The sequence below is a fragment of the Hemitrygon akajei genome, chromosome 1, assembly GCF_048418815.1.
Source record: "Hemitrygon akajei chromosome 1, sHemAka1.3, whole genome shotgun sequence".
NCBI lineage: Eukaryota > Metazoa > Chordata > Chondrichthyes > Myliobatiformes > Dasyatidae > Hemitrygon > Hemitrygon akajei.
In genome coordinates this window covers 103197298-103224919 of record NC_133124.1, presented here as the reverse complement: position 1 = coordinate 103224919, position 27622 = coordinate 103197298, and the positions used below count along the sequence as shown (strand labels likewise).

Genomic DNA, 27622 nt, shown 5'->3' with positions numbered 1-27622 from the left:
GAAAAACAATAGTATCAATGAAAGTCGGTACATAACAAGATGATAAACAACTAGGATGCAAAAGACATCAAACTGTGCAAATACAAAATGAAAAAAGGGGGGAAATGCAATAAATAAGGAGAACATGAGATGAAGATTCCTTGAAAGTGAGTCCATAGATGTGGGAACTAATCAGTGTGGAGGTGAGTGAAGTTATCCGATCTGGTTCTAGATTTGCCTGGTAGTTGAGAGTTTGATTGTCCCATATCCAGTGAGTATAGACAAATGCTAATTTCTCCCCATAGAGCAGTCAAATTCCCAGAACTAGTCCAGTGAATCTATTGCACCTACTCCGAGATGAGTCTATCTCCTTTTTAGTCAGGCAGGCTAAAATTCCATAGAACTCCATTTGAGGGGCCACTAAGTTTCTCTACCTCCAAAATCTTCATACTGGAATGGAGCCAAATCTACAAGACACTGGGAAAATGTTCAAACTCTATTTTTTCCACTGTGGAACTGTGTGGGAAGAGCAACACAGTTAATGTTTCAGGACAAAGACCATTCATCAGTACTGGGGAGAGAAAACGAGTTTAAGCTGCAAGGAGGAGAATGTGCTCATGGGAATAAACTGAGAACAAGGCTCTGGAATGAATGGGAGCAGTCAGAGAGGGTGAATATTCTTGCTTGTGCTTATAACGTTTCACCGGGTCACCCTGACCAGAGACATCCTCCCCCTTCAACCTCTCAGTAGCTTAACAAACTTCTTTAATCCCTTTCCCAGTTCTCATGAAAGGCCTTTGATCTGTCATAGAAACATAGAAAACCTACAGCACAATACAGGCCCTTTGGCCCACAATGCTGTGCTGAACATGTCCCGACCTTAGAACTACCTGGGCTTTACCCACAGCCCTCTATTCTTCTAAGCTCCATGTAGTCACCCAGGAGTCTCTTCAAAGTAATGTTAGCACTGTTCCTCTTCCTGCAGCTACAGCCTGACCTGCTCAGTATTTCTAGCATTTTCTATTTTAATTTTGGATTTTCATTATCTGCAGTTTTTTAAGATGTCACCCCACTTTTGATATTACATGTAGCTCAGTACTTCTATATTTAGAAGTTTAAATGCTTCCCTATGTGCTGAAGCATATAAGAGATTGGACTTTGCACTTGATATCTGCAGAGGAAAAGTTGCCTGCCAACTTTCCTGTGCTGAAGCTGTCCTGTGATGGAAAGGTACACAAAGAGGACCTATAAAACATGTATCACTTCCCATGTCTTGAGAGCTATTTCTCAACAAATGGAAACTTTGGTATAAGCCCAGAAGAAGTGGCTGATGTTGGTGTGCTTATTGGGGTGATGAATTTGGAAGATTTTGCAGAGGCAACATTGGTGGCATTTCTCTGGTGCACTGGGGTGGTTATTATTGCTAGTCCATGGCTCTGAAGTAGGGATCACGGCAGCCTGGGGTACCATGATTATGAAGCCTTGAAGTTTAAATTCTTCTCTTCAGTTGGCTAAAAACTGCTGGCGTGCTGAATCAAGCTAGAGGGGTGACAAATTTAAATACTGATCTCTGGCTTCGTGGACATGTGGCTCCATGTATAGGCAAAGTGGTCCATATTTTCGACGGTCTTCTTGTGGGCCATTTTTTTTCGGAGGGTGGTGTTGAAAAGCAGAACTGAGTTAATGTAGAGCCCATGTCTTGCTGATGTGAAGTGTAAGTCTCGCCCACTTATATGCTTCAGTGTCAAGGATAACTTGCATTGTAAGAAAATGTCATATTCCAAAAGACTTTAAATATAGATTTGTAGGATAGGTAAATAAATACTGAGGGATTGTTTTTATAGCATACTGTCAATAATTTCATTATCAAAAAAATAGATTGTATATTTACCTGGTGTTTACAATAAATTATAAAAAGTGTTTGAAACCTCATCTGGTTTATGTAATATAAAACATGTAACATTCAATGACCAAATATCCTCCCTTTTTAACAAACAATGCAATGCAAAAGGGAAGTCAAGAAACTAATTGGGAAAACTATGAAGAAAAATATGACAAGCAAGAGAAAATCTGCAGATGTTGGAAATCCGAGCAAAACACACACAAAATGCTGGAGGAACTCAGCAGGTCAGGCAGCATCTATGGAAAAGACTATAGTCGATGTTTCAGGCCGAAGCCCTTCGGCAGGACTGAAAGGTTCCAAAAGGTTTCAACCCAAAACGTCAACTGTACTTTTTCCCATAGTTGCTGCCTGGCCTGCTGAGTTCCTCCAGCATTTTGTGTGTGTTGCTAGGAAACAAATGTGTAGCAAATCTGGATGTAAATGAGGGAAAATTTTAACCCAGTCCGATTTCCTATATGTTGTATGTCTGTAATTTTAAAATTGCTCAGTTGGGTACATATAATTGTCGGCACAGGCTAATAAAGGTTATGCTTCTCAGCCCTTAGAAGACTGAGGAAGATTCTGTATAGGTTTCTGTTTGCTAAAGCATCTGGGAATTGGTGGGGAGTTAAGAGTTGTTGTTGTTGAAGATTTGTCATGTAAAATGTTTTGTCATTCAGCAATGGTAGGGTCCTTTTGTTTTTTTTTAAAGAGTTATGGGGGAATCAGTGTAATAGTAGAAACTATGGCTCTAAAGGAAAAGAATAATTTAGCTTTGGATTGCTTTAGCAAAAAAAAGGCGGTATTTTCATGGAGATTTCATAAATCTCTTTCATGAATTAATTTTAAAAAATACTACTCATAACAATGTAAATAAATAATGCTCAATATCCCTCTATTGATTCTTGTCAAATGTTCTGTTCATGCTATTTGAGGAAAAGGGCAATATGAAGTGGATGATTTATTTTTGCTTTACAAGGTGAGTTGTTTTGATCAAGAATGCAGTGGCTGAAATCTTAGGTAAAGCAAAATATTTAGTTTTCACAAGATAAGTGGATCTTTTTAAATTAACAAAGAACAAGGATGGGACAAATGGAATAGCTCTTGGGATCTGATGAGCAAAATGGGCTGAATGGTCTTTTTCTAAGATTCGATGAATGTTTATACTAATTTCATTATAGGGGTGTGATCCCTTCGCTCAAACTCAGCGGAGCAAGCTGCAAAACCGCCGAGCCCGGATTAACCAGCAGATTAATAAGGAGATGCGAATGCGAGCAGGGGCTGAAAATCTATTTCGGTGAGTGTTGGGCAAGATTAACCTAACATGGGGTGTTATGAAGACTTGATCATCTGAGCATTAGTGCATCTTTATCTGTTTAACAAACCCTTTTCTAGACAGTACCTTGTTGTGCACAGCATAAAGGGGAAATTGGCACGTTGTGAAACATGTTGCACATTTCAAAAGTATTATTCGGTACAAAGTATCATAATTTCTTTTGACTGATTTGGAAAAACCAAGAATACTTAAGCCTGGAGTTACACCGAGCAGTTTAAGGAGCTCATTGGTATCCCTTTCAAATCCATTTGCTCACTGCACATGTTAGCAATTTTTATTCTTGAAGTTAGGAAACATTATCTTACCAGCTACCTAGTTCTGTGCTTGCATAACAAACATATACCCTCTTAAACAAAAAAAATCCTGAAATATATAAGCTATCCACATGGATGCAAACCTTATTATTCCATTAAATTAAACAAGTGATTTTAGGGCACTGGCTGAATAAGGCCAGTGTGTTAAATGCTGCCTTCTCCACCCTGTCTATCTTTGATGCTGTCCTAGCATTAGTAGTGTTAAGTGGTACTTTGGTTTAACTTTTCAAAATGTTACACGCTGCCCTAGATGTTTGATAGACGCCTCCCATTTGCCATTTGTTCCTTTCTCTTCATACAGGGTCTTCCATTAGACCTCCACTAGATCTTGCTTAACTTCCTAAACAATTAGCCCTGCTTCAGTTTAGGACTCAGACCTGTTAACCTCTCCTGTCCTTTTCCATCACTATCTTAAAACAGATAAAATTATGGTCACTAGAGCTAAAGTGCTTCCTGGCTGCCACCTCAGTTACTTGCTCTGCCATGTTCCCCAAGTATATTGACTTTCCTGGACATATTTTACAAATTCTACCCCAACCAAACACTTTACTGTCTGTTTAGCCCAATCAATATTGAGGGTATTCAAAATCTCCCACTAAGATGGCACCAATAAGTGGTGACTATGTGTAGCTCCAATGGGAATCCTCAAATATTACAATTTAGGACTACTATAGCTGCAATCCACTGTCACAGACATAGGTACTTCAGTAAGCAACATCATTTTAGGACATCTTAAAAAATAATCTGTTGTTTCTTGAAATCGGTGGACCCTGGACTACAAACTCAGTTCACAAGTGCAGTTCCACTTTAAGAAAAAAGTGGTGTGGAAGGCAAGCCAGTCTGTAAAGCCCTTAAATCCCCACTCCTGACTACCCTACTGGCAAATGTACAGTCTCTGAAAAATAAATTTGAAGACCTCAGAGCAAGTTTACAGTATCGGAGGGACATCAGAAACAGCTGTATACTTTGCTTCATGGAAACATGGCTCACCCCCACCATTTTGGATGCCACACTGCAGCCTGAGGTCTTCACTATCCACTGAAAAGATAGGACAACTGAGTCTCTTAAAGGCAGAGAAGGTGGAGTAACTCATCGCGGTGCACAGGTATAGTGGCTCTGTCTCATTTCTGCTCACCCAGCCTAAAACATCGGGTGGTCAAGTATCATCCATTTTATCTGCTGAGAGAGATTCCTGCCATCATCCTGGTAGTAGTGTACCTTCCGCCTCTGGCCAACATCAGGCAGGCACTGGAGGAGCTGAGCACCATGAGCAGCAGTTATGAGGCAGTGCGTCTTTATGTATTCCCTGTCATTGCAGGGGATTTCGAGCAGGTCGGCTTGTAGAATTCTCTGAACAACCACCGTATCACCTGTGGAACCAGAGGAACCAACACTCTTGATCACTGTTACACCGCCATCAAGGACATTTACTGTGCCACCCCATGCCCATACTTTGGAAGGATTGATCACCTGGTTGTAGTCTACTCCTGGCGTATAGGCAGAGACCAAAGACCGCAGCACCAGTGGGGAGGACCAAGAAGGTATGGTCAAGGGAGGTCGTGGGGCGTTTTTAGGCTGCTTTGAGAAGGTGGTCTGGACCATATTCAGGGATTCATCTTCAAATTTGAATGAATAAACTACAGTTGTCTCAGATTTCATCAAGACCTGTGTGGATGAGTGTCTGCCTTCAAGAACATACCAGACATGCCCAAACCAAAAGCTGCGGATAAAACAAGAAATTAATAGTCTTCTAAGGGCTGGGTCTGTGGCATTCAAGACCAGTGATCCCGAAGTCCAGGTACAGTTTATGGAAGTCTATTTTAAGATAGAAAGAACATTCCTGATTGAAGTTAGAAACAGAATCAGATGCATATCACTACTTCCTACAAAGCAAAACTTAACATGAATGGCTGTGATGCTTCACTTCCAGATGAGCTCAACACCTTTTATGGATGCTTTGAAAGGCAGAATAACACTACATCTATGCAAATCCCTGGCACATCTGGTGACCCTGTGATCTGTTGTCTTGGAGGTGGATGTCAGACTTCTTTCTGTTGAACCCTCAGAAAGCATCTGGCCCTTATGGTGTGTGTACCTGATAGGGCATTGAAAATTTGTGGCAACCAACTGGCAGGGGTGTACAAGATCATCTTCAATCTCTACTGCAGTTGGAGATTCACACCTACTTCAAAAGGGTGATAATAATACGAGCTATCACCCAGTTTCACTAGTATATCTACTGTGATGAAGTGATTTGAGAGGTTGGTCATGGTCAGAATCAATTCCTGCCTATGCAGGGGCCTGGACCCATTTGAATTTGGCTGCTGCCATGATAAGTCTACAGCAGATGCAATCTCACTGGCTTGGCTCTCCTCTCCCCCCTGGACAATAGTTTCAATAGGTTTCAAAGGTACATTTAATGTCAGAGAAATATATACAATATACATCCTGAAATTCTTTTTTTTCGCAAGCATCTACAAAAAACAGAGGAATACCCCAAAGAATAAATACAGTTGAATATTAGAACCCTAAACCCCCCCCAGCTCCCCCATGCGTAAGCAGCAGCAAAGCAATGATCCCCCCTCCTCCACCAGCAAAAAAGCATCAGCACCCCTCATGAGTACTCAAGCCTGCAGCAAAGCATCAGTAAAAACACAGACTTGCAGTACCCCAAAGACTACTCGTTCACCTGGTAATTCAACAGACCACTGGCTCTCTCTCTCCCTAATAAGGGAAAAGGAGTTGTCCCCATTTCACAGAGAGAGAGGAGACATAAAACAACTTGCTGATTTATGGTGTTAAAGGTCTGTTGCATTGCTTCTGAGCTCTGCCCAAAGAACTCAGATCTCTGGGCACGCAGCCAGCTCGCTGCTTTCGATCTTCCATCTCCCACAACACACCAGTTTTCTGCGGTGGTACTGACCTCGAGTCCGCCCGCCTCCAGAGCCACGAAATCCTGGAACCCCGAAGGCGTGCTAGTCTTGTAGGCCTCCTCCTTGGCATATCGAATGGCAGTCAGTTGTGAGACCCTGAGAGCAGGTTCCATTTCCCCAAAGAACCAAAGTCAGCATGCAGCTCTTGGTCAGGGTCTTCAAAAGAGCCCTGAAAGGGGAAAAATAGAGACATTAAAGATAGAAATAGAGCTGTTTTCGAAGATGCAAGCAAAGGAGCCGCTGTTCGGCGCCTTTGTCCTTCTACATCAGGCTGGTGCTTATTGATTACAGCTCAGTGTTTGACATAATCACACCTTCAGTTCCAAAACCTGGACCTCTACCTCCCTCTGCAACTGGATCCTTATCTTCCTCACTGGGAGACCACAGTCAGTGTGGATCAGAAATAATATCTCTTCCTTTCTCATAATCAACACTGGCACAACTCAAGGATCAGTGCTTAGCCCACTGCATTACTCTCCTTATACCAATGACTGCGTGGCTAGGCGTAGCTCAAACACCATCTATAAAATTGCCAATGACACAACTATTGGCAGAATTTGAGATGATGGTGAGGAACTATACAGGAACGAGATAGATCAACTGGTTGAGTGGTGTCATAACAATCTTGCACTGAACATCAGTAAGACCAAGGAATTGATTCAGGAAGTGGAAGTCATGGGGTCAGCAGTGGAAAGAATGAGCAGTTTCAAGTTCCTGTGTGTCAGCATCTCTGGAGGTCAATCCTGGGCCGAACATTGATGCAAATGCAAAGAAAGCACTACAGTGGCTATATTTCATTGGGAGTTTGAAGAGACTTGGTATGTCTTCGAAGACTATTCGCAAATTTCTACACATACCTTCAAAAGGCCTCAAAAAGGCAATATCCATCATTAAGGACATGCCCTCTTATCATTGCAACTATCAAGGAGGAGGTACCAGAGCCCATAGACATGCTCAATGTTTCAGGAACAGCTTCTTCCCCTCTGGCATCAGACTTCTGAATGGACAATGAGCCCATATACACTGCCCCACCAGGTTTCACCTATAAATTTGTGTTTCTCTCTTCCCCTGCCAACCCCCCCCCCCCCCTTAAATCTACTCCTCAGCTTTTTTTGTTCTCGTCCTGCTGAAGGGTTTCAGCCCAATACACCAACTATACTTGTTTCATGGATGCCATCTGGCCGACTGAGTTCCTCCAGCATTTTGTGTGTGTTGAATGAAAGGCAGAACTGGCAGCTCAATATTTCAGATATAGCAGAGATACAAGCAAGCGACGAGGGGCTGTTTCTTTTTTGATATGGGAGAACATAACAGTAGTTCTCAGAGGAAACATCCTTTGAGGAATGTTCAGTGAGTCCTCTTTTTTTTGTGCTCTCCTTTTGCACTTATTTAACTTTTTTATTATTGTAATTTATAGCTACTTATTTTTGTGTATTGCAATGTACTGTTGCCATAAAACAACAAATTTCACTGTGTATACCAGTGGTATTAAACCTGATCCTGATTCTAGTACAATCTTATTATTCTTACAACTATGAGCAATTTCTTTGTATACCTGCTCCTCAAGTTTCCACTGAATATTGGGGGATCTATTATATAGCCCCAGGAGTGTGATGATTTTCTTGTTCCTAAGTTCTATTCATGAGGCCTCACTGAATATTCCTCAAAGGATGTTTCCTCTGAGAACTACTGTTATGTTCTCCCATATCAAAAAGGAAACAGCCCCTTGTCGCTTGCTTGTATCTCTGTTACATCTGAAATATTGAGCTGCCAGTTCTGCCTTTCATTCAACACACACAAAATGCTGGAGGAACTCAGTAGGCCAGACAGCATCTATGAAATGAGTATAGTTGATGTTTTGGGCTGAAACCCTTTGTTAGGACTGGAACAAAAAAAGCTGAAGAGTAGATTTAAAAGGGGGGGGGGGGATGGTTGGCAGGGGAAGAGAGAAACACAAAGTTATAGGTGAAACCTGAAGGGGAAGGGAATGAAGTAAGGAGCTGGGAAGTAAATTGGTGAAAGAGACAAAAGGCCATGGAAGAAAGAAAAGGGGAGAGGAGCGCCGGGGGAGGCGATGGGTGGGCAAGGAGATAAGGTGAGAGAGGGAAAAGGAGATGGGGAGTGTTGAAGGGGGTGGGCATTACCAGAAGTTCGAGAAATTGATGTTCATGCCTTCAGGTTGGAGGCTACCCCAACAGAATGTAAGATGTTGTTCCTCCATCCTAAGTGTGGCCTCATCACGACAGTTGAGAGGCCATGGATAGACATATTGGAAAGGAATGGGAAGTGGAATTAAAATTGTTGGCCACTGGGTGATCCCACTTTTTCTGGCGGATGGAGCATAAGTGCTCGGCGAAGTGGTCTCCGAACCTATGTCATGTCTCACCAATATACTTGAAGCCACACCAGGAGCACTGGACACAGTATATGACCCCAAAAGACTCACAGGTGAAGTGTCGTCTGGCCTGGAAGGATTGTTTAGGGCCCTGAACTGTAGTGAGGGAGGAGGTGTAGGGGCAGGTCCAGTACTTGTGAGCAGATTTTGGTTTCTTTGTGCAAGTTATTTTGAAGAAGCCACTAAATTGTAAAAGCTTGACCCTTGTGGCACAATGTTCATTTCATCATGCCAAACTGAATAAAGTCTTCACTTCTGCCTATTCTGTGTCATGGAATTCCTGATCCACTGTTTACTTGCCAAATTGGATAAGACTGAGAACTTGTGAATTGGGGCATTTATTTGTTCCATGTTGAATAATAAAAGAGGATCTTTTAGATTTACCTCTGATAACTTGACATTGCCTCAGTACTGTAACGAGTTGCAGTCTAAATTTTTGTTTGTCGTAAGCTTCTGCTTAGATGCAAGAATATCATCAACTTCAAATTGGATTGAAGCTCTTGAACTGCAGTGGTCCTTAGTATTGTTCTTTAGATTTACAAATAGAAAATATTGGCATAATTATTATATTGTTACTTTGTTCTCACTTTTTAATAATTTTAAGTTTCTGATAATGTCGTAGAGCTACAACGAACAACAAAGTGAAGGAGACCGTGGCTCTGGAACTGAGTTTTGTGAACTCCAACTTGCAGCTCCTGAAGGAGGAACTAGAGGAACTGAACAGCTCAGTGGAGATTTATCAGAATGAGAAGTAATTTATTTATGCTTATATTTTATATCATTCCTGTATTTTATCATTAATACTTGCCCAGAAAATTTAATTTAATTTGCCACATGAAAACACAGGCCGTCATGTAAAATAGTTCCAAAACATTGTCAAAAGAAATCTGCCACTTCCTCATACTACTGGAGGCATAGGTTCAATTCTGACCACTGGTGATGTCCGTGTGGAGTTCGCATATTCTCCTTATGACCATGAGGGTAGTGGGTTTTAATAAGTTTCGGATGACACAAAAATTGGCGGTATTGTGGATAGGGTAAAAGGTTGCCAAAGGTTACAGTGGGATGTATATCAGTTACAAATATGGGCAGACAGTTTCATCTGAGCAAGTGTAAGGTGTACACTTTGGGACGTCCAAATGTAAGGAAAATTATGCACTTAATAGCAAGTCATTTAACAGCATTGCTATATAAAGGGACAGAGTTGGAGTCCATAGATCCCTGAGATGGCAATGAATGCAGATCGTGGTAAAGAAGGTACATAGTATGTTTGCCTGCATTGCGCTGGCTTTTGAATAGAAGAATAAGGAAGTCATGTTGCAGCTATGTAACACTTCGATGAGGCTGCATCTTGAGAGTTGTGTACAATGCTGTTCACTCCATTACAAGATGTGGAAGCTTTGGAAAGATGCAACGGTAGTGTAACAATGTGGTGCTATTACAGCCTGGGGCATCGAATTCATTTCCAGTGTCATCTGTAAAGTGTCTGTACATCCTCCCTGTGGAATGCATGTGTTTTCTCAGGTTTCCTCCCATAGTCCAACAACGTACTGGTTAGTTGGTTAATTGGTCATTGAAAATAGATTCGCAATTAGGCTGGTTATTGTAAATTGATCTGTGATTAGGCTGGGGTTAGTCAGAAGGTTGGCAGGCACTGTGACTCAAAGGGCCTGAAGGGCCTATTCAGCAATGTTTCTCAAATGCATCCATACATACATACATTCCTAAGAGGGTTATAGGATTCTGCTTAGATTAAAGGGTGTGAGCAAAAGGGAGAGGTTGGACAAACTTCCATTGTTTTCTCAGGAACATCACTGGTTGAAGGGAGACCTGACATTTCTTTATAAAATATGAGAGGCACAGATGGGGTAGACAGAAGATCTTTTTCCCACGGTAGAAAGGTTAAGTGCTAGATGACAAGTAATTTTTAAATAAAGGGATCACTTTAAGGCAGTGTGCAGAGCACGTCTTTTTATACAGAGTAGTGGATATCTAGTAAAGGCTGCCGGAGTAGTGGTGAAAGCAGATTCAATAGTGGCATTTAAGAGTTTGTTGGATAGACACATGGAAATGCAAGTTATGGAGGAAATTTGTTTAATATGATGTGTTTGGTGCAAATATTGTGGACTGGAGAGGCATTTTCTATGCTGCTTCTCACTGTCTTCATGACACTTCAATTTGTGTCTTATTTATTTACTATCTGCTTTAACTGTTTTAAATTTAAATTAAGGTTTCATATTAAGAGATTTATTTACATTTGTGTCTATAGGATAATGTCATAACTAGGGAAGCAATTTAAAAAAAAAGTAACATGTAATGGACCCTAGAGAAAGATAGAAGACATTAGTTTCATTTCTGTCCCTTTTTCAAAATAGTTTCTTATATTTTCCTCAACAGTTTAATGGTTTCTCCTAGCTGGAAGAAATGCACATGTAACAAACTGAAGTGCAAAACTATTACAAAAAGCCTTCTTTGTAGTATTTCGCCACAGAGATCAATTGAAATCTTGTAAATGGTTCTGAAAGTAAAAATTATTGACAACAAATGTAGTCTATTTGTTTGCAGAGGTTTGGGAATTGGTATGCTTCTACTTCACTAAATTCTTAATCTCAGCAATAAAATTCAATATAACATCAATATTTGAATAGGATGGAACCCTTTTCCATATATCACTTTTGGATGAAATTTCATGTTATCTTGACATGTTTTGTACTGAATAAAGAATATTTGTTACATAGTTATTTTAATTTAGAAAGTCTGATAGTCCATTTGAGTACAACTGTCTCCCACAATTAGTCATTTCATAATCACCAAATAATCGGATTTGTGATGTTGATTGAGAACAAAATTAAATGTAAGGCAGAGATGGCGAGCAGTTCTGCTCTGCCATGGGAGTGGTGCCTATCTGAGAAGGATTAAATTGTAAGCATGACAATAATGACAAAATGATTTCCCAATTTCTTTAAATAATTATGATTGAGATGTATATCCACATGATACTTGTCTGAAAGGTATGCAGTGTACGGCAACCACTTGTATTTATGTATACCTGGATCATGTTGCACAATGTATTATATTCACTATATATTTGAAAGAATATTTTAAAACTAATTCCTTCATCCACTCTATACCCCACCCTTAAACAACTACTACTCCTGCCCCTTGTAAGTCAGACAGTTGACCTTCAACTCCTCTACTTAAAGCTTCCGTATGATCCCTGACTCAACCACATACCCCTCTACATCCCCAAACATTAATGGGACTTGTCCCTAAGAACTGCCATTGAATCTAGGCCCAGCCCTGGCCTTATTTCTCACATTCTCTCTGCAATTGTAAAGGTCATGAACAAAGGTCTTCATAGCCAGAGCTTGTTCAGTGAAGCAGATCACAATGAAATTTCTTAATGGTGGGCCCATAATCAAAATGTTGATGACCCACCATGAACTAAAGATGCCTTTAGAGGTGTGAATAAAACAAACAGTGTAAAAACTCAGCCAGTAGACAACATCCATGGAAATAAAAAAAGAGTTGACATTCAATCTAAAAGTTAACTGGTTTCTCTTTCCACAGGTGCCATATCAGTGGGTTATTTCTTACAGAATTTGTTTCTTTTTTTAGTTTCTAACACCTGCAGTTTTATTTGCTTTCCTTTAGAGGTGTGGAGTGTTTTTTTAAATCAGAGGCTTTAAACTTGTAAGAGTCCAAAGTGCTTCTTTGGGGTACTTCCAAAGACCATTAGACGTGAAATGTCATTATAATATATTAGCTGACAAAAACCTTTATCAAAAAGAATGTTAAGGAGCATTTTAAAAGATGGGTGATAGGTGAATTAAACTAGATGAGAGGTGTTGGAAGCAAGCTCTTTCCTCTTTTACAGAAAGTGGAACTTGGGAGCAGGGCAGGATTGTCACATTGCAGGGATATTCTCAACAATTATCTCGATTTGTTAATTTGGCCAAATAGAAAAGTACGTACACTTTAGCATCACTCAAGTTTATGACTTTGGGTTTATGTCACTGGTTTATCACTTTATATTGTTACAGCTAGTAATTGAGCATAATTGCTGATAGAGAAATTTGTGAATCGCCATAGAAATTTACATAATATGACACTGTCATGTAGAAGCATCAATTTTGGTGCATTTTATAACAAACAGAGAATTTGCTGCAATCTTCTGGGTTTCTAGGACTACCTTGCAAGCTCTTCTAAAATTTGTTATCTATTCTTTTGTTTATGAAGACAGCTGATGATTATCCTTATACTGTAGGCATGTATAATATTAAGCCCATTATTAACTGCTTTGGTAATTATGGTGACAACCTGCCCCTATCTATTAGTTATTCCTGACTGACTGTGTCCAGACTTGTACTGTATCTGCTGTTATTTTTAGGGCTGTTTTTGGATTAGGACATGTAGCAAATAACTTAAGCAAGCTAACTTCAGCCACTAATATTCAGATCTGGATATGGATTTAAAATGCAGCTTTGGACAATGGGATCCTAGAGCTGTGGTTGATTGAAGAACCGGACAATGTTGATTAACATTGTCTGGAATCTGGTTGCAAAGAGGGGATGTGAGAGTAAGACCATAGACCATAAGACTTTAGAGCAGAATTGGGCCATCTGGCCCATTGAGTCTGCTTCACCATTCAATCATGGCTGATTTTCTTTTTCTCCTCCTCAACCCCAGTTCCTGTCCTCCTCCCCGTAACCTTTGATGCCATGTCCAATCAAGAACCTATCAATCTCTGCCTTAAATATACTCAACAATCTGGCCTCCACAGCTGCATGTGGCCACAAATTCACCACCCTTTGGCTAAAGAAATTTCTCTGCATCTCTGTTTTGAAAGGGCGCCCCTCTATCCTGAGGCTGTGCCCTCTTGTCCTGGACTCTCCCACCATGGGAAACAACCTTTCCACATCTACTCTGTGTAGGCTTTTTAACATTCAAAAGGTTTCAATAAGATCCCCCCCCCCCCCCATCCTTCTGAATTCCAGTGAGTACAGACCCAGAGCCATCAAACTTTCCTCGTATGATAGCCCTTTTATTCCTGGAATCGTCCTTGTGAACCTCCTCTGGACCCTCTCCAATGACAGCACATCTTTTCTAAGATGAGGGGCCCAAAACTGTTCACAATATTCAAGGTGAGGCCTCACCAGTTCCTTATAAAGCCTCAGCATCACATCTTTGCTCTTGTATTCTAGACCTCTTGAAATGAATGCTAGCATGGTATTTGCCTTCCTCATCACTGACTCAACCTGCAAGTTAACCTTCAGGATGTTCTGCACAAAGACGCTCAAGTCTCTTTGCATCTCAGATTTTTGGATTTTCTCCCCATTTAGAAAATAGTCCGCACATTTATTTCTACTACCAAAGTGCATGACCGTGCATTTTCCAACACTGTTTCATTTGCCACCTTCCTGCCCATTCTCCTAATCTTTAAGTCCTTCTGCATCCTACCTGTTTCCTCAACACTAACTGCTTCTCTGCCAATCTTTGTATCATCTGCAAACTTGGCAACAAAGCCATCTATTCCAGCATCTAAATCATTTATATACAGCAGAAAAAAAGTGGTCCCAACACCGACCACTGCGGAACACCACTAGTCACTGGCAGCCAGGATCCTTTAATTCCCATTCGCTGCCTATCAATCAGCCAATGCTCTAACCTTGTTAGTAACTTTCCTGTAATATCATGGGCTCTTAGCTTGGTAAGCAGCCTCATGTGTGGCACCTTGTCAAAGGCCTTCTGAAAGTCCAGATATACAACGTCCACTGCATCCTCTCCGCAAAGAATTCCAGCAGGTTCACCAGGCAGGATTTTCCCTGAAGGAAACCATGCTGACTTTGTACTATCTTGTCCTGTGTCACCAAATACTCTACCACCTCATCCTTAACAATTGACTCTAATATCTTCCCAACCAGTGAGGTCAAGCTAACTGATTTCCTTTCTGCTGCCTTCCTCCTTTCTTAAAGAGTGGAGTGATATTTGCAATTTTCCGGTCATCTGGCACCATGCCAGAGTCCAATGATTCTTGAAAGATCATTTCTGATACCACTATCTCTAACGCTACCTCTTTCAGAACCCTAGGGCACAGTTCTTCTGGTCCAAGTGACTTATGTACATCTTTCTATTGATTTGATGCTATTCTTTACCAGTAGAACCACACCACCCCCTCTGCCTACCTTCCGATCCTTCTGATATAACCTTGGACATTCAGCTCCCAACTACAACCATCCTTCAGCCACGATTCAGTGATGATCACCACATCATACCTGGCAACCTGTAATAGTGCAAAAGATTATCCACTTCTTATACTATGTGCATTTAGATACAACACCTTGAGTACCGTATTTGCTACCCTTTCTGATTCTGCATCCCTAATGTTTTGATACTCGGCCTGTTGGCTGCAACTAAGTCCCATCACCTGCCTGCCCTTCCTGACAGTCTGAGTGCATGCTATCTTTACTAATGTGTGGTTCAAAGAAAGCATTGTAGATACATTGTAAATATAGAATTGTCCTTTGTTCTTTAGCATATAAAATGTCATGTAGAGTTGCGTTGAGCAGGCCTCTTCTCCTAAAAGGGTCTTGTTACGTAACCTCGTAACCAGGAAACTTACCAGCAAAGATAGCGGGATCAGCTGAGTCGGATGCTACTATTTTCAAACGTTTTATTCAAAAAGGGGCACAAACGTATGGTTAATACAAAACATTCAGATCATATACATCGTCAAAACTCAATCTAAAACACCGGTGTAATAATAATCAATCAGAAATAAGCTCTATAGTTGTCTAGGGGATAATACTGAGTCCAATTGAAATATAAAGAGTCACTCAGAAGTCTGCAGGCTTTTCCCTTTTGGGAACCGCTGGGGTTTCACGTTGTGGAGAGAGAGAGATGGTTGAGAAAGGATAAACACTTGCCCGTTGTCTTTACAGAGCAAATCCTTGGAATCAGGGGAGCAGGCTTCCCCGTTGTTAGTTAAAAGCGGTCTTCCGTTGGTTCCAGCCACAGATTCAAAATTTGGAATCTAACGCACGTGGCTTCCTTCAAAATGGCTTCCCGCTCCCACAGGAATCGGTATCGTGCTTCCTTGGTGTCTCCTTGGTGCGTCTAAGGGTTGTCCCCCCCCTCAGACCCTCCTTTATACTTCTTCACAGGATCGCAGGTGTCAATCAGGTTGCAGTTGATGCGATCTCTCTCTCAACCAGCCCACTTTGCCCGAGGGCTTTTCACGTGGTCTCTATGAGACAATAGTCAATGTCGCCTTTATTCTGCTTCTCAGGAGAACGTGGTCTTCCGCACGTCTCCCTCTCTCTCTCCCATTTCCTGTGTCTATTCAGCACGTCTCTCCCCCTCTTGGGTCAGTTGACCCCCCCTTGACTAGGGCTCTTGCGATTCTCACAAAGGAGGGGGCCGAGGTCATAACAGTCTCAACATAATGCGAGCTGTGTCTCATTTTGTCCAATAAAAGACTAATCATATTTACCAGCTGTGTCTCTCTGGTGACTTTGTTCACACTGTTACGTACTCGTGACACGTGACAGTGGTACCCTTGTCACGTGACTGGGGTTGAAGTTATACTGGACTTGAGGTAATGGTCTTGTGATGGTGGAGTGACGTCATTTTCCTGCTAGTAGAGGTCATGTGACAGTTTTTTTTTAGGTTATAAAAGGAAGACCCACCCTGTGGGGAGGGGCAGTTCGTGGCTGGATTTGCCAAGCTGACTTCATGCCACTGCGTGATTTAATGTGATGACGCAGTTTAGTTGAAAGATGAAGTTTTATCTAATGCCTAAAGTTTAAAAGGTCATAGCCAGCAGTTTCTTTACAATACTGCTAGTGGAGAGTGAATATCGGAGTTCGGAAGTTAAAGATCGAGGAGAATCGATTTTCGACGGTGGATTGGGTTCGACCTTGTGTGATCCTCTTCGGAAGGATTTCGTTGACTGTTCTCATGTTAATCTCTGCTGGGATAGCAGGAGATTGAGGACAGAGTGTGGAAGAAGAGGTCAGTGCCTTTAAACCGTTATGTTTTATAAAAATTCTACGTGGGAAGAGTTCGACACCGGGGATCGAAGGACAACGACGTGGAAGAGAATTTAAATCGCCTTAAAAAGTCTCTCCTTTTAAATGGACTGAGTATTTTGAACTTTCGGCATGTCGCTTTAAGAACTGTTTGAGCTGCCGCACAGCAGCTGTTTTCCGGTTACGTTAGTGTTTGTTTACTTTTGGGGGGGTTTGTTTTCAGTGTTTAATAAACGTGTTATTTGTTATAAAAACCCTTGCCTAACTCGCATATATTTATTGTTGCCTGAATACGTAACAACACAAAATTTGGGGCCTCATCCAGGATACCTTCTTGAAATCCATCTTGTGGCCAGTGATCTCAGCAGTCTAAGTGGGTGAATATTTTTAAAATTAACACTCACACTTGGATCTGTTCGGGTTGCTGACTACAAGATCGCGAGATATCATGAACACAGCGGAGAGCTGAACTGGTAGATATAAAAGTTTTGTGTTTGTGTAAGAGACTAAACTTCATTTGTTAATTTGGTGAGAAGGGGCCGCCAGTTGCAAAAAGTGGTTATTGAAGGTTATGGATGCCAGTGGGGGCATGTATACTCATTTCGGGAACACTCAAGTGTTTGTGAGTGTGTGCCTTCGTGTAACAGTTAGATGCAAAGGAATACAGCAGATTGCAGAGTACATATTCTGTTGTTTTAAGTGTGTACTGTTTAACTTGTACCCATCATGTATGTTTTGTGTAGTGTGGGAATTGGTGTGGAGATATTTCCGGGAGAGGTTTGACCTAGATATATATGTCAGGATGGCACATACTGAGGTTGGGTAACATCAGGGTGAGAGTCTTGATGACCCGAGCTATCCCTTGACCTTGATTTTGACCACTTATAAGCCACTCACACCTGGGGAGAAGCAGAGCATTTTGTCAGAGTTGCCCTCACTTAACGTTGCATGTTGGAATTCAGAATTCTGCTGCGAGCTTGAGGAAATGTTTGAAATGTACCCTAAAGATATCCACGTGTTCGTAAAGGCAAAGTGCCCCGATGAATATGTGAGACAGTATAGCCCAGGGAGTGCAGGATGGTACATGGGCAGCTACAGGGGACACTAGCAAGAGAGATATCACTTTAAAGGGAAGGTGAGGCAGCGACTGGGGAGAGATGAGATTAACTGGAGAATGATAATTTCAGTGATTCAGAGAGTTGATGAGCTCATGGATAATGAGGAGTATTCAGGGTTGGATAATCGAAGGAGGGACTACCCAGTCTTCCTGAAAATGCTGAAGGAGCTCAGCCCACCAGTTTTAGATTTGGGGAATACTACTGCGGATCTACCTACTCCGTGGTAGCATCGTGGGCCACTGAGATAGACGAGATGAGGTGGAAAAGAAGTTGCAAAGTGGCTGTGGCAAATTTAGATGCCATGACGTCACGGAGAACTTGCTTTGTGTGCCAGCAGCTATGCCACGTAGAAGAGTAACTGCTGGAATAGACGTGGGAGGGTAAAGGAGAAAATTTGTTACAGTTGTGGCTTCTCAGGCCATGGCTGGAGGCAGTGCTGTAGAAGAAAGTGTGAAAAATCACTCACGCAGAATCCACAGCGGAATTGTCTTTCTGATTTTACTGCTGACCTGATTATACAGCTGGTGAGGCCAGGCAAACGACTGACAGCAGTCTTTATTGTCAGTCATGGTATTTCACGATATACACAAGAGGTTTACTAAGGGGCCAGCAATGTGAAATGTCAGTGGACACAGGGTCGTCAGTATGGAAAACTGATTTCCTCTTGCCCATGAATGGAGAGGTGACTTACTGTACATTACCAGTGCAGATGAACGTTATCTTCTAGTTTCTAGGACTATCTTGAAACTATTCTAAATTTTGTTTCTGTTCTTTTTCTTTATAAGACATCTGATGACATATTCCACAGGCATGTATACATGAATGGGCTAATGAGTTAAACCAATTCTTCAATAGACTCCCCTCAGCATACCAATCCCTCAGCACCAACACCTCCCCTCCTCCCCCTCAAGTTCAACACATGGATGAACAACACAGGCTACCACTGTCTACATCCCCTTCTTGCCCTGCACCTACCTACCATCCTCACCTCCTCATATCAACTGCTATTTTCCCAATCTTTAGCCCCCGTCCTCCGCAGCCCACACCTTCCACCAAATCCCCAGTCATCATGGACTCACCTTCACTACTGAGCAGATAAGAAGGGCTCTGGGGAAACTTGGACATGGCAAAGTATTGGGACCGGATGGTGTGAACCCCCAGGGGTTTGAAGGTATGTGCTAAGCAGCTGTGTGGAGTTCTCCAGTGCATTTTCCATCTGAGTCTCAGCCTAGAAAGGGTATCAGCTGTGTGGAAAATATCATGTGTGGTCCCAGTATCCAAGAAAGGCCAATTGAAAGTCTTGAATGACTACCATTCAGTGGCCCTGACCTCACACATCATGAAGACCCTGGAGAGGCTGGATCTGGCTTACCTCTGACCCATGGTCAGATCAGCCCTCAGTTCCCTGCAGTTTGCCTACCAGGAGCACATTGGAGTTGACGATGCTGTCATCTACCTACTGAACAAGGCCTACTCCCATTTGGATAAGCAGGACAGCACTATGAGGATCATGTTTTTTAATTTCTCAAATACCTTCAATAGCATACAGCCCTCATTGCTGGGAGAAAAGCTCCATTCAATGCAGGTTGGCACTTTAATTGTATCCTGGATAATGGACTGTCTGACTGGCAGACCACAGTTTGTGCTGCTTCAGAGCTGTGTGTCAGTCATGGCTATAAACAGCACTGGTGCTCCACTGAGGACTTCATTGGCTCCCTTCCTGTTTACCCTGCATATCTCGGACTGAGTCACGTCATCTGCAGAAATTAGGGAGGATAGGATGATGAATATAGGGCCCTGGTGGAGGACTTTGTCAAATGGTGCAAGCTGAGTCATCAGCAGCTCAACATTAGTAAGACAAAGGAGATGGTGATGGACTTTAAGAACACTAAGCCTGCACTGCTTCCTGTTACTATTGATGGTGAGGACATGAATGTGGTGAGGGCTTACAGGTACCTGGGGGTCCACTTGGATGACAGACTTGAGTGGAGCACTAACGCAGAGGCTGTGTACAAGAAGGGCCAGAGTTGCCTCTACTTCCTGAGGAGACTAAGGTCCTTTGGAGTATGCAGGCCTCTCCGTCACATGTTCTACCAGTCTTGTCACCAGTACAATCTTCTATGGTGTGCTGGTTCAATGGTATCAACACGTGTGATGCCAACAGGCTCAATAAAGTGATTAGAAAGTCTGGCTCTGTTATAGGAGTCAAATGGGTCAGACTGGAAGCTGTGGTAAAGCAAAGGACCTATGGAAAATCCTGGCAATTCTGGACAATGTTTCTCAGCCTCTGCATGCCACCTTGGCTGAACAGAGGAACACTTTTAGTAATAGACTAAGACAACTGCCCTGCTCCAAAGAGCACTATATGAGGTCATCTTTACCCTCGGCCATTAGGTTCTGCAATGAGTCAACCTATAGCAGGGGAACTGTTGACCCCCCCCCCCCCCCCCCCCACCTTCTGTTAGACTGTTTCAGTTAACTTTTTTATTCTTTCTTACTTCTCTTCTAATATTGTATATCTGTGCGCTTGTAATGCTACTGTGACACTAATTTCCTTTCGGATCAATGAAGTATCTATCTATCTATTGAGCCTATTATTAACTCCTTTGGTAATTATCGTAACCACCTGCCCCTATTTACTAGTTATTCTCGAAGGACTGTCCAGATCTGTACCGTATGTGCTGTTATGAGCCCAGGACAACATCTGGCTCAGCATTATCTCTTGATTCATAATTCTTTATAGCAGTGTGGGCTTTATCCTTGCTGCCAACCTCAGCAGAACGTTTGGACTTGCATTCCTTTCTCCCTTCTGTTCAATAATCCAGCTGCAATAGCCAGGGTAAGAGCTTGTGAATGACATGGTCTTTGATGTATTTCCATCACACAGTTGGTTCAAAAACAAGCTCCATCCACAATGCTGAAAAAGAACACTCTTCTCAATTGGCACAGCACTTACCGTAATTATTAAACTAGTCAAAGTGCTGAGTGTTTCTAAATACATGTAGCTAGTACAAATGTTCAGAATTTTAAAATATTTAAAACCACAACATTTGAAATGTATCCTAAGAATTTGAATTGACATAAAGTTAATTCATTTATTTCTAACCTTAGAAACACACAGCTTTTCCACTTAATTGACAGAATTGGAAATGCTGCTCCGAGCCTAGGTTGTTGATGTGGATTCCTCACCATAAATTATACGAGACAGCTGCAACATGGATTCCCTTGCAGCATGTTCTGAGGAGTCCAGCAACAGACTGAAGTCAAGAGAACAAGTAATTAGGAATAGAAATGGCATACTGACCTTTACGAGGGGTGATTGATAAGTTTGTGGCCTAAGCTAGAAGGCGTCAATTTTAGAAAACCTAGCACATTTACTTTTCAGCATAGTCCCCTCCTACATTTACACACTTAGTCCAGCAGTTGTGGGGCATACGGATCTTGGACCTCCAGAAAGTGTCCACAGCAGGGGTGATTGATAAGTTTGTGGCCCAAGGTAGAAGGAGATGAGTTACAAACTTCAAACTTTCTGCATAATCACTCAGAGTTGAACTGCATGTACATATAACAAGAGCTATATAACTCTTCTCCTTCTACCTTAGGCCACGAGCTTATCAATCACCCACCTATGTACGTTTTCTGGAGGTCCAAGATCCATAAGCTCCACGACCTCTGGACTAAGTGTATAAATGTTGGAGAGGACTATGTTGAAAAATTAATGTGCTAGGTTTTCTAAAATTGACTCCTACTTTAGACCACGAACTTAACAACCACCCCTCATATTTCTAACAATTTAGTTTTCTTAAAGTACAGATGAAGTTAATATTATACAGGGTGCTGTTGATTCCACACCTGGAGTATTGTGTACCGTTTTGAACATCTGATTTAGGAGAGTATGCTAGCATTGGAGATAATAAGTGGACTTTAACAAGGTTAATTCCTGAGAAAAGAGGGTTATATTTTTAAAGGTTAAAAATCAATCCTGTTATTCATTGGCGTTGATAAAATTGAGAGACGGCCTTATTGAAGCATATAAGATTTTAAAGGAGTATGACAAGGTAGATGTTGAGGTGTTTCTATTATGGGAATCTCCAAAAGAGGAGATATTGTGGCAAGATTAGTAGGCCAGTAGGTGTAACAGAGGTGCATGTGAATTTCTAGAGGCTAAAAGACTGCATGTATTAAAAGATAAATTAATTAAGAGCTATGTAGAACTGGTACAGAAGAGTATTTTAGGCCTGGACAGATTAGCAATAATCGTGTTGAATATCTGAGTAGATATGAAGGGCTGGTTGACCGCCTCCTGTTCCTATTTTGTTGTGTGCTGCTTGTATGTGAGCAGTTAACTTCAATTTCAGAATTTCTACATTTATGTGCATATACATGGAAATGTGGAAGTTGTTTTCAAAATAAACACTTCTGTTGGTGAACACAGTCTTGTTCAGATATCCCCTCAAAATCGGGCTGTTGTAGTTCCCGGATTTATTACAGATTTCCAGTAGTAGTTGCAGCAGGATGTCAAAGAATCTATTTATACCAGACATGCAGTACAGTATTTGCCAGCACACTGAAGAATGTTGATTGAAAAATATAAGGGAAGAAAATATTTTTAAAATAAAATGTGCAAGCTAAAGCTAGAACTTCGGTTCTGGCAGACTGTCTCTATCCCTCATATTGAAGCCATATCCATTGACAGGACCGTCTGTACTATAGCTGGCTGGGATGATTTTTTTAGATCCATGTGCTCCATATGTCATTTTGAAAAGGTGATTGCTGTGCTGTTGAGGTTACAATTGGTGAAGGTATGGTATGATCATGAGACCACATATGATTTGAAGTGAGAAAGTTTTACAATGAAACATTTTCTTTAAATTTTAATTAAGGTCATCAGTGCTGCAAGGGAACATTTTGCCTAGTCAGTTGTTTTGACAAATAACAGGGGGAAAAAAAATTCCAAGATGTCGGCGCGACGCAACTTGGAGCGGCCACTCCGGAGCTGATTATCTGTTATTTGTGAAGTGGGGTGCCGTGCGCAATCATAATCGATTGAAAACGGACGTAGGAGCACGGAGGAATAACGGGAACATCTCCAGGAAGACCCTCTTCGTTGCTGCTGTTGCTGTGAGGTCCGGAACTCTGCTGGGAAGAACAGGCCCCCAGTCCTCGGGGTCACATTGCCGATGGCTGTTGGTGGGGCTGTCTTAATACACTTGGCAGAGGATGGTGCTCGGAGAAGCTGTGCCGGAGGGGATGGTCGTCGGCTCGGAGATTCGACGGACTCGGAGTCTGCTGCAGTCAGGTCGCTTTCGGTGTGTGCTGCGTCTGCGAGGCTGGATTCGACGGAGCTTTCATTGTGTGCTGCATCTGCGAGGCTGAGTCGGGCAGCACCGTGGAAGTCCATAGCGGGGGTATTCCCTTCTGCCGCCGGCGTGGGATGGCGAGTCTGTCGGGACCCTGGGAACTTGTGTAAACTGTGTGGTGATTTCTTTTGAACTTATAGTCTTTTAACATCTTTGGACTATTTTTACTGTGCCCATGGTTTGTTTTTTTTATCAATTATGCTATTGTTTGCACTGTTGTAACTACCGTAGATGTCGGATTATAAGCCGCTACTTTTTTCCCACATTTTGAACAGCTTTGAACACTGCGGCCTTTACTACGGTGCGGCTAATGCATGATTTTTTTTCATGCCGCCAAAAACATTTTGCCTCGTAACAGTAGACCAATAAAATTGATGAGTAGTTCACAGAGGTCCAATGAAATTGTACGATAAATCAAGCGCACTTTCACAATTAAATTATTGTAAATCAGTCATTTGTACTCACCCTCATCAACATGGAAAACACTCGAAGAAAAGCATTGTGCTGCCTTTATGGCAGTTATTTAGTTTATAATATTTTTGCTTAGTAATTCATTTGTTAGTATTTTCTAGTTAAAATTAGAAGTGTTTTAAGTACCCGGTATATTTGTTTTCTGTACTACATCCCGGGATGCTATGACGTCACATCCGGTTTCGCCGCGTCTTGTGGGAAATACCGGTTTGCGATAAACGGGAAGGTGGGGGGCGAGCGGCATTAGACCCGAGCGAACGCTGCTTTTAAGTTAAAGGCGATCAATAACTTTTCCTGGTAGGCTGCAGTATATATATTTTTTACCAGTCGTTAGGAGATATTGGAATGTTGTTCAGTAAAAAAGTATACGCAACGTAATTTGTGTGTTACCGATACGTATGTATATTTAAAAGTAGCCGCGTTACAGGCACGGTTCAAAAAAAAGCATTTGCAATATGTATTTGTTTATGTTACCATATGGATTTAATTAAAAGTTTAAAAAATCCTCACGTGTAATATCTTTCTGTGTAAATATCTCATATTACAACGTGGGACACCTGCGGCCTAAAATCCGGTGCGGCTTGTACAAGTAAAAAATTGATTTTCTTTCTAAAATTAGAGCCAGCGGCTTTTAATCAGGTGCGCTCTGTAGTGCGAAATCTACGGTATGTGGTTTTGTGCAGGTCTTGTAGCTTTAGTTTTTAGTCTTGTTTTGTCTGGTGGATTTGGAGCTCCTTTCCAGGGAATGTGCTAAGATGATAGCGCGATATTAATACGCAGCAGCCTCTCCAGACTCTGGATTGGGGATTGCCAAACGTTATGTGGATTTTCTGGTGTAGTCTGTTTTGTCATATGCTTTTGTGATATCATTCTGGAGGAACATTGTCTCATTTTTTAACTGCATTGCATTTGTGGTTTCTAAATGACAAATAAACTGAATCTGAATCTGAAAAATCAAAACTAACTTTATTTTGTGGCTGCATGGATGATTACCATGTTGGAACTTGATTAACTGGCAGGTAAATTTTTACATGTTCCTTCATGGCTCAGGGGAAAAAAATATCCTGTCATATGACATAGCAATATTTAGATCAAGAAGGTCTGGAGTGAGGCTGAAAAGAAAAAGATGACAAATAATCTTGATCTTCATCTATTTATCCATATCCTGAGTTACTTTTTAGATTCTATTTTAATTATTTCTCTAATTAGGGGCATAAATACATTGACAGCAAGAAGAATAAATTTGCTTCATTGCTTTTGTGATTGCTGCAATACTTACCCATCAAGCAGTGATGCCTAGTAGAGATTTTTATCTGCAGTTCTTATTCTTATGAAATGCTTATTATTTCAGAGGACCTGTCCTGGGCCCAGCACATAAGTGCAATTATGAAGAAAACCTGGCTACACTTCTGTTTTCTTAGGAGTTTGCGAAGGTTAGGCAGACATCTTAAACTTTGCCGAACTTCTATAGATGTGTTGTGGAGAAAATATTGATTGGCTGTATGGAAACACTAATGTCCTTGAATGGAAAATCTTTTCAAAAGTACTGGATATGGCCCAGTCCATCAAAAGCCCGCTCCACCATTGAGCACATTTACAAAAAGTGTTGTCGCAGGAAAGCAGTATCCATCATCAGGGACCCCCACCCAGGTCTTTTTGCTGCTGCCATCAGGAAGGTGCAGAGCCTCAGGGCAAACACCACCAGGTTCAGGAACAGTTATTACCTATCAATCATCAGGCTCTTGAACTAAAGGGGATAAATTAACTCAACATCACTTGCCCCATCATTAAAACTTTCCCACAATCCATGTACTCACTTTAAAGGACTCTTCATCTCATGTTCTCAATATTTACTGCTTATTTGTTTATTATTAATTTGTTATTTTTGTATTTACACAGTTTGTTGTCTTTTGCACACTGGTTGAACACCCAGGTTGATGCAGTCTTTCATTGATTCTATTCTGGTTACTATTCTATTATGGATTTATTGAGTATGTCCACAAGAACATGAATCTCAGGATTGTATGTGGTTGACATATGTGCTCTTTGAACTTTGTTTAAGAATATGATTGTTGCTTTTATAAAGGCAGTTAAAGAATGAGGGAGTGAATAAAAAACACAAAATGCTGGCAGAACTCAGCAGGCCAGACAGCATCTATGGGAGGAGGTAGTGACGACGTTTCGGGCCGAAACCCTTCATCAGGAGGGAGTGAATGTTGGTGGGAGTAAAAGTTTGGATATGTGCACTTTATTAACCTAGTTATTCCATATGACACTAGTGTTCAGCAACAATTGTTAATGAAATCAAAACTATATAACATGGAAATGATATGGGAAACTGTAAATGCTGTTTGAAATAATTATAAACATGGGTCATTGGAAATTTATCGATGCAGTCAAGCTTTTTATCAAGGTAAAGGATATACTGAACAGATGGTGTATCCCTCTCATTAGATCTCTGTTCTCAAAGTAGGTACACATACAGAATGTCAACCTGACCTTTTGTATAAATCTGGACTCGTGTCAAAGCTGTCTACTACTGTTGCTGAAATTTATGCAGGGCTTCTGCCAATATGTGATGAAATGGAAAGTGTATCCGTAGAGGGGTTGTTAACATCCTTAAATAAAAATTCAGTTTTTAAGTAAGCTATACAAAATAGGCATACTGTAAATTTTCAGAAGTTAAATAATAGAAAAAAGTGATTTTTAAGAATTATAGTCTGACCTTTCTTTGCTTTGTATTCTAAAATTGTTTGTATTGCCAGGAGAACAAACAGTTTTTAAGAAAATGTATTTGATGAACTACATTGGGTTCAAGACAGTGGGCCAAGGGCAGTTAGGAAGAGGCAATAAATATTGGCTATGCCAGCAATCTCCACATCCTGAACAATTAATACAAAGAATTCTGCTATTTTCAGAAGTTGAGAAAATATGGTATTGGAAGGTCAATAAAGCTGGAAACTTGAAAATAAAAATAGAAAATGATGAAGCTCTCAATTACCTGTTCAGGATCGTTTAGTATCACTGGTATATGTTGTGAAATTTGTTGTTTGGTGGCAGCAGTACAGGGCAATACATAATAAAAATATAAATTACAGTAATTATATATTAAAAAAACCCAATGAGTCGGGGAAAAAACTGGGGGGAGGGAGAAAAAGAAAAATTGAGGTAGTGTTAACAGGTTCATTTGTCCATTCAGAAATCTAATGGTAGAAGGGAAGAAGCTGTTGCTGAAACATTGAACGTGTTGTTTCAGGATCCTGTACTTTCTTGATGGTAGCAATGGCGAGCACATGTTCTTGGTCATGTGAGGCAGGGGTGGTTTTGTTAATGATGGATGCCACCTTTTTGAGGCATTGCCTTTTGAAGGTGTCCTTGAAGCTCAGGCAGCTAGTGCCCATGATGGAACTGGTTGAGTTCACAATTTTTTGCAGCTGTTTCCGATCCCGTACAATGACTTCCCCCTTACCAAATGGTGATGCAACCAGTTAGAATGTTCTCTGCGTTTTTTTCTTCTTTCGTTTCAATTTTCCACCCCCCCCCCCCCCCACTTTACTTTTAATTTTATTGAGACTAGATACTGTCTGGTAATGCCTAATATTGTAATAAGATTGGACTGGATCTTGCCTGTGGAAGGATACAAGATGGTATTTATTGTTTTACTCCCCACAAAGGGGATATAACTATCAGTAGTAGCATTTCATATAGTACTCCTGCCTCTTTGCTCCAATGAGCTGGTTCAATCATGACCTTTTGCTCTCTGTTTGGAATTTGCCTGATTTTTAGTACTGTTAGTTGTTAGAG

General features: G+C 41.3%; 1 protein-coding gene across 2 annotated transcripts in view; it reads left to right on the top strand.

Moving 5' to 3' along the window:
• Nucleotides 1–27622, top strand: part of rhpn1 (rhophilin, Rho GTPase binding protein 1) — a 90374-nt gene that overhangs the window by 903 nt on the left and 61849 nt on the right. For both annotated transcript variants that reach the window (XM_073048646.1, XM_073048655.1), the window contains exons 2-3: nt 3043–3158; nt 9462–9590. In XM_073048646.1, the coding sequence (XP_072904747.1) occupies nt 3043–3158; nt 9462–9590 (245 nt within the window). The remainder of the gene's footprint in view (nt 1–3042; nt 3159–9461; nt 9591–27622) is intronic.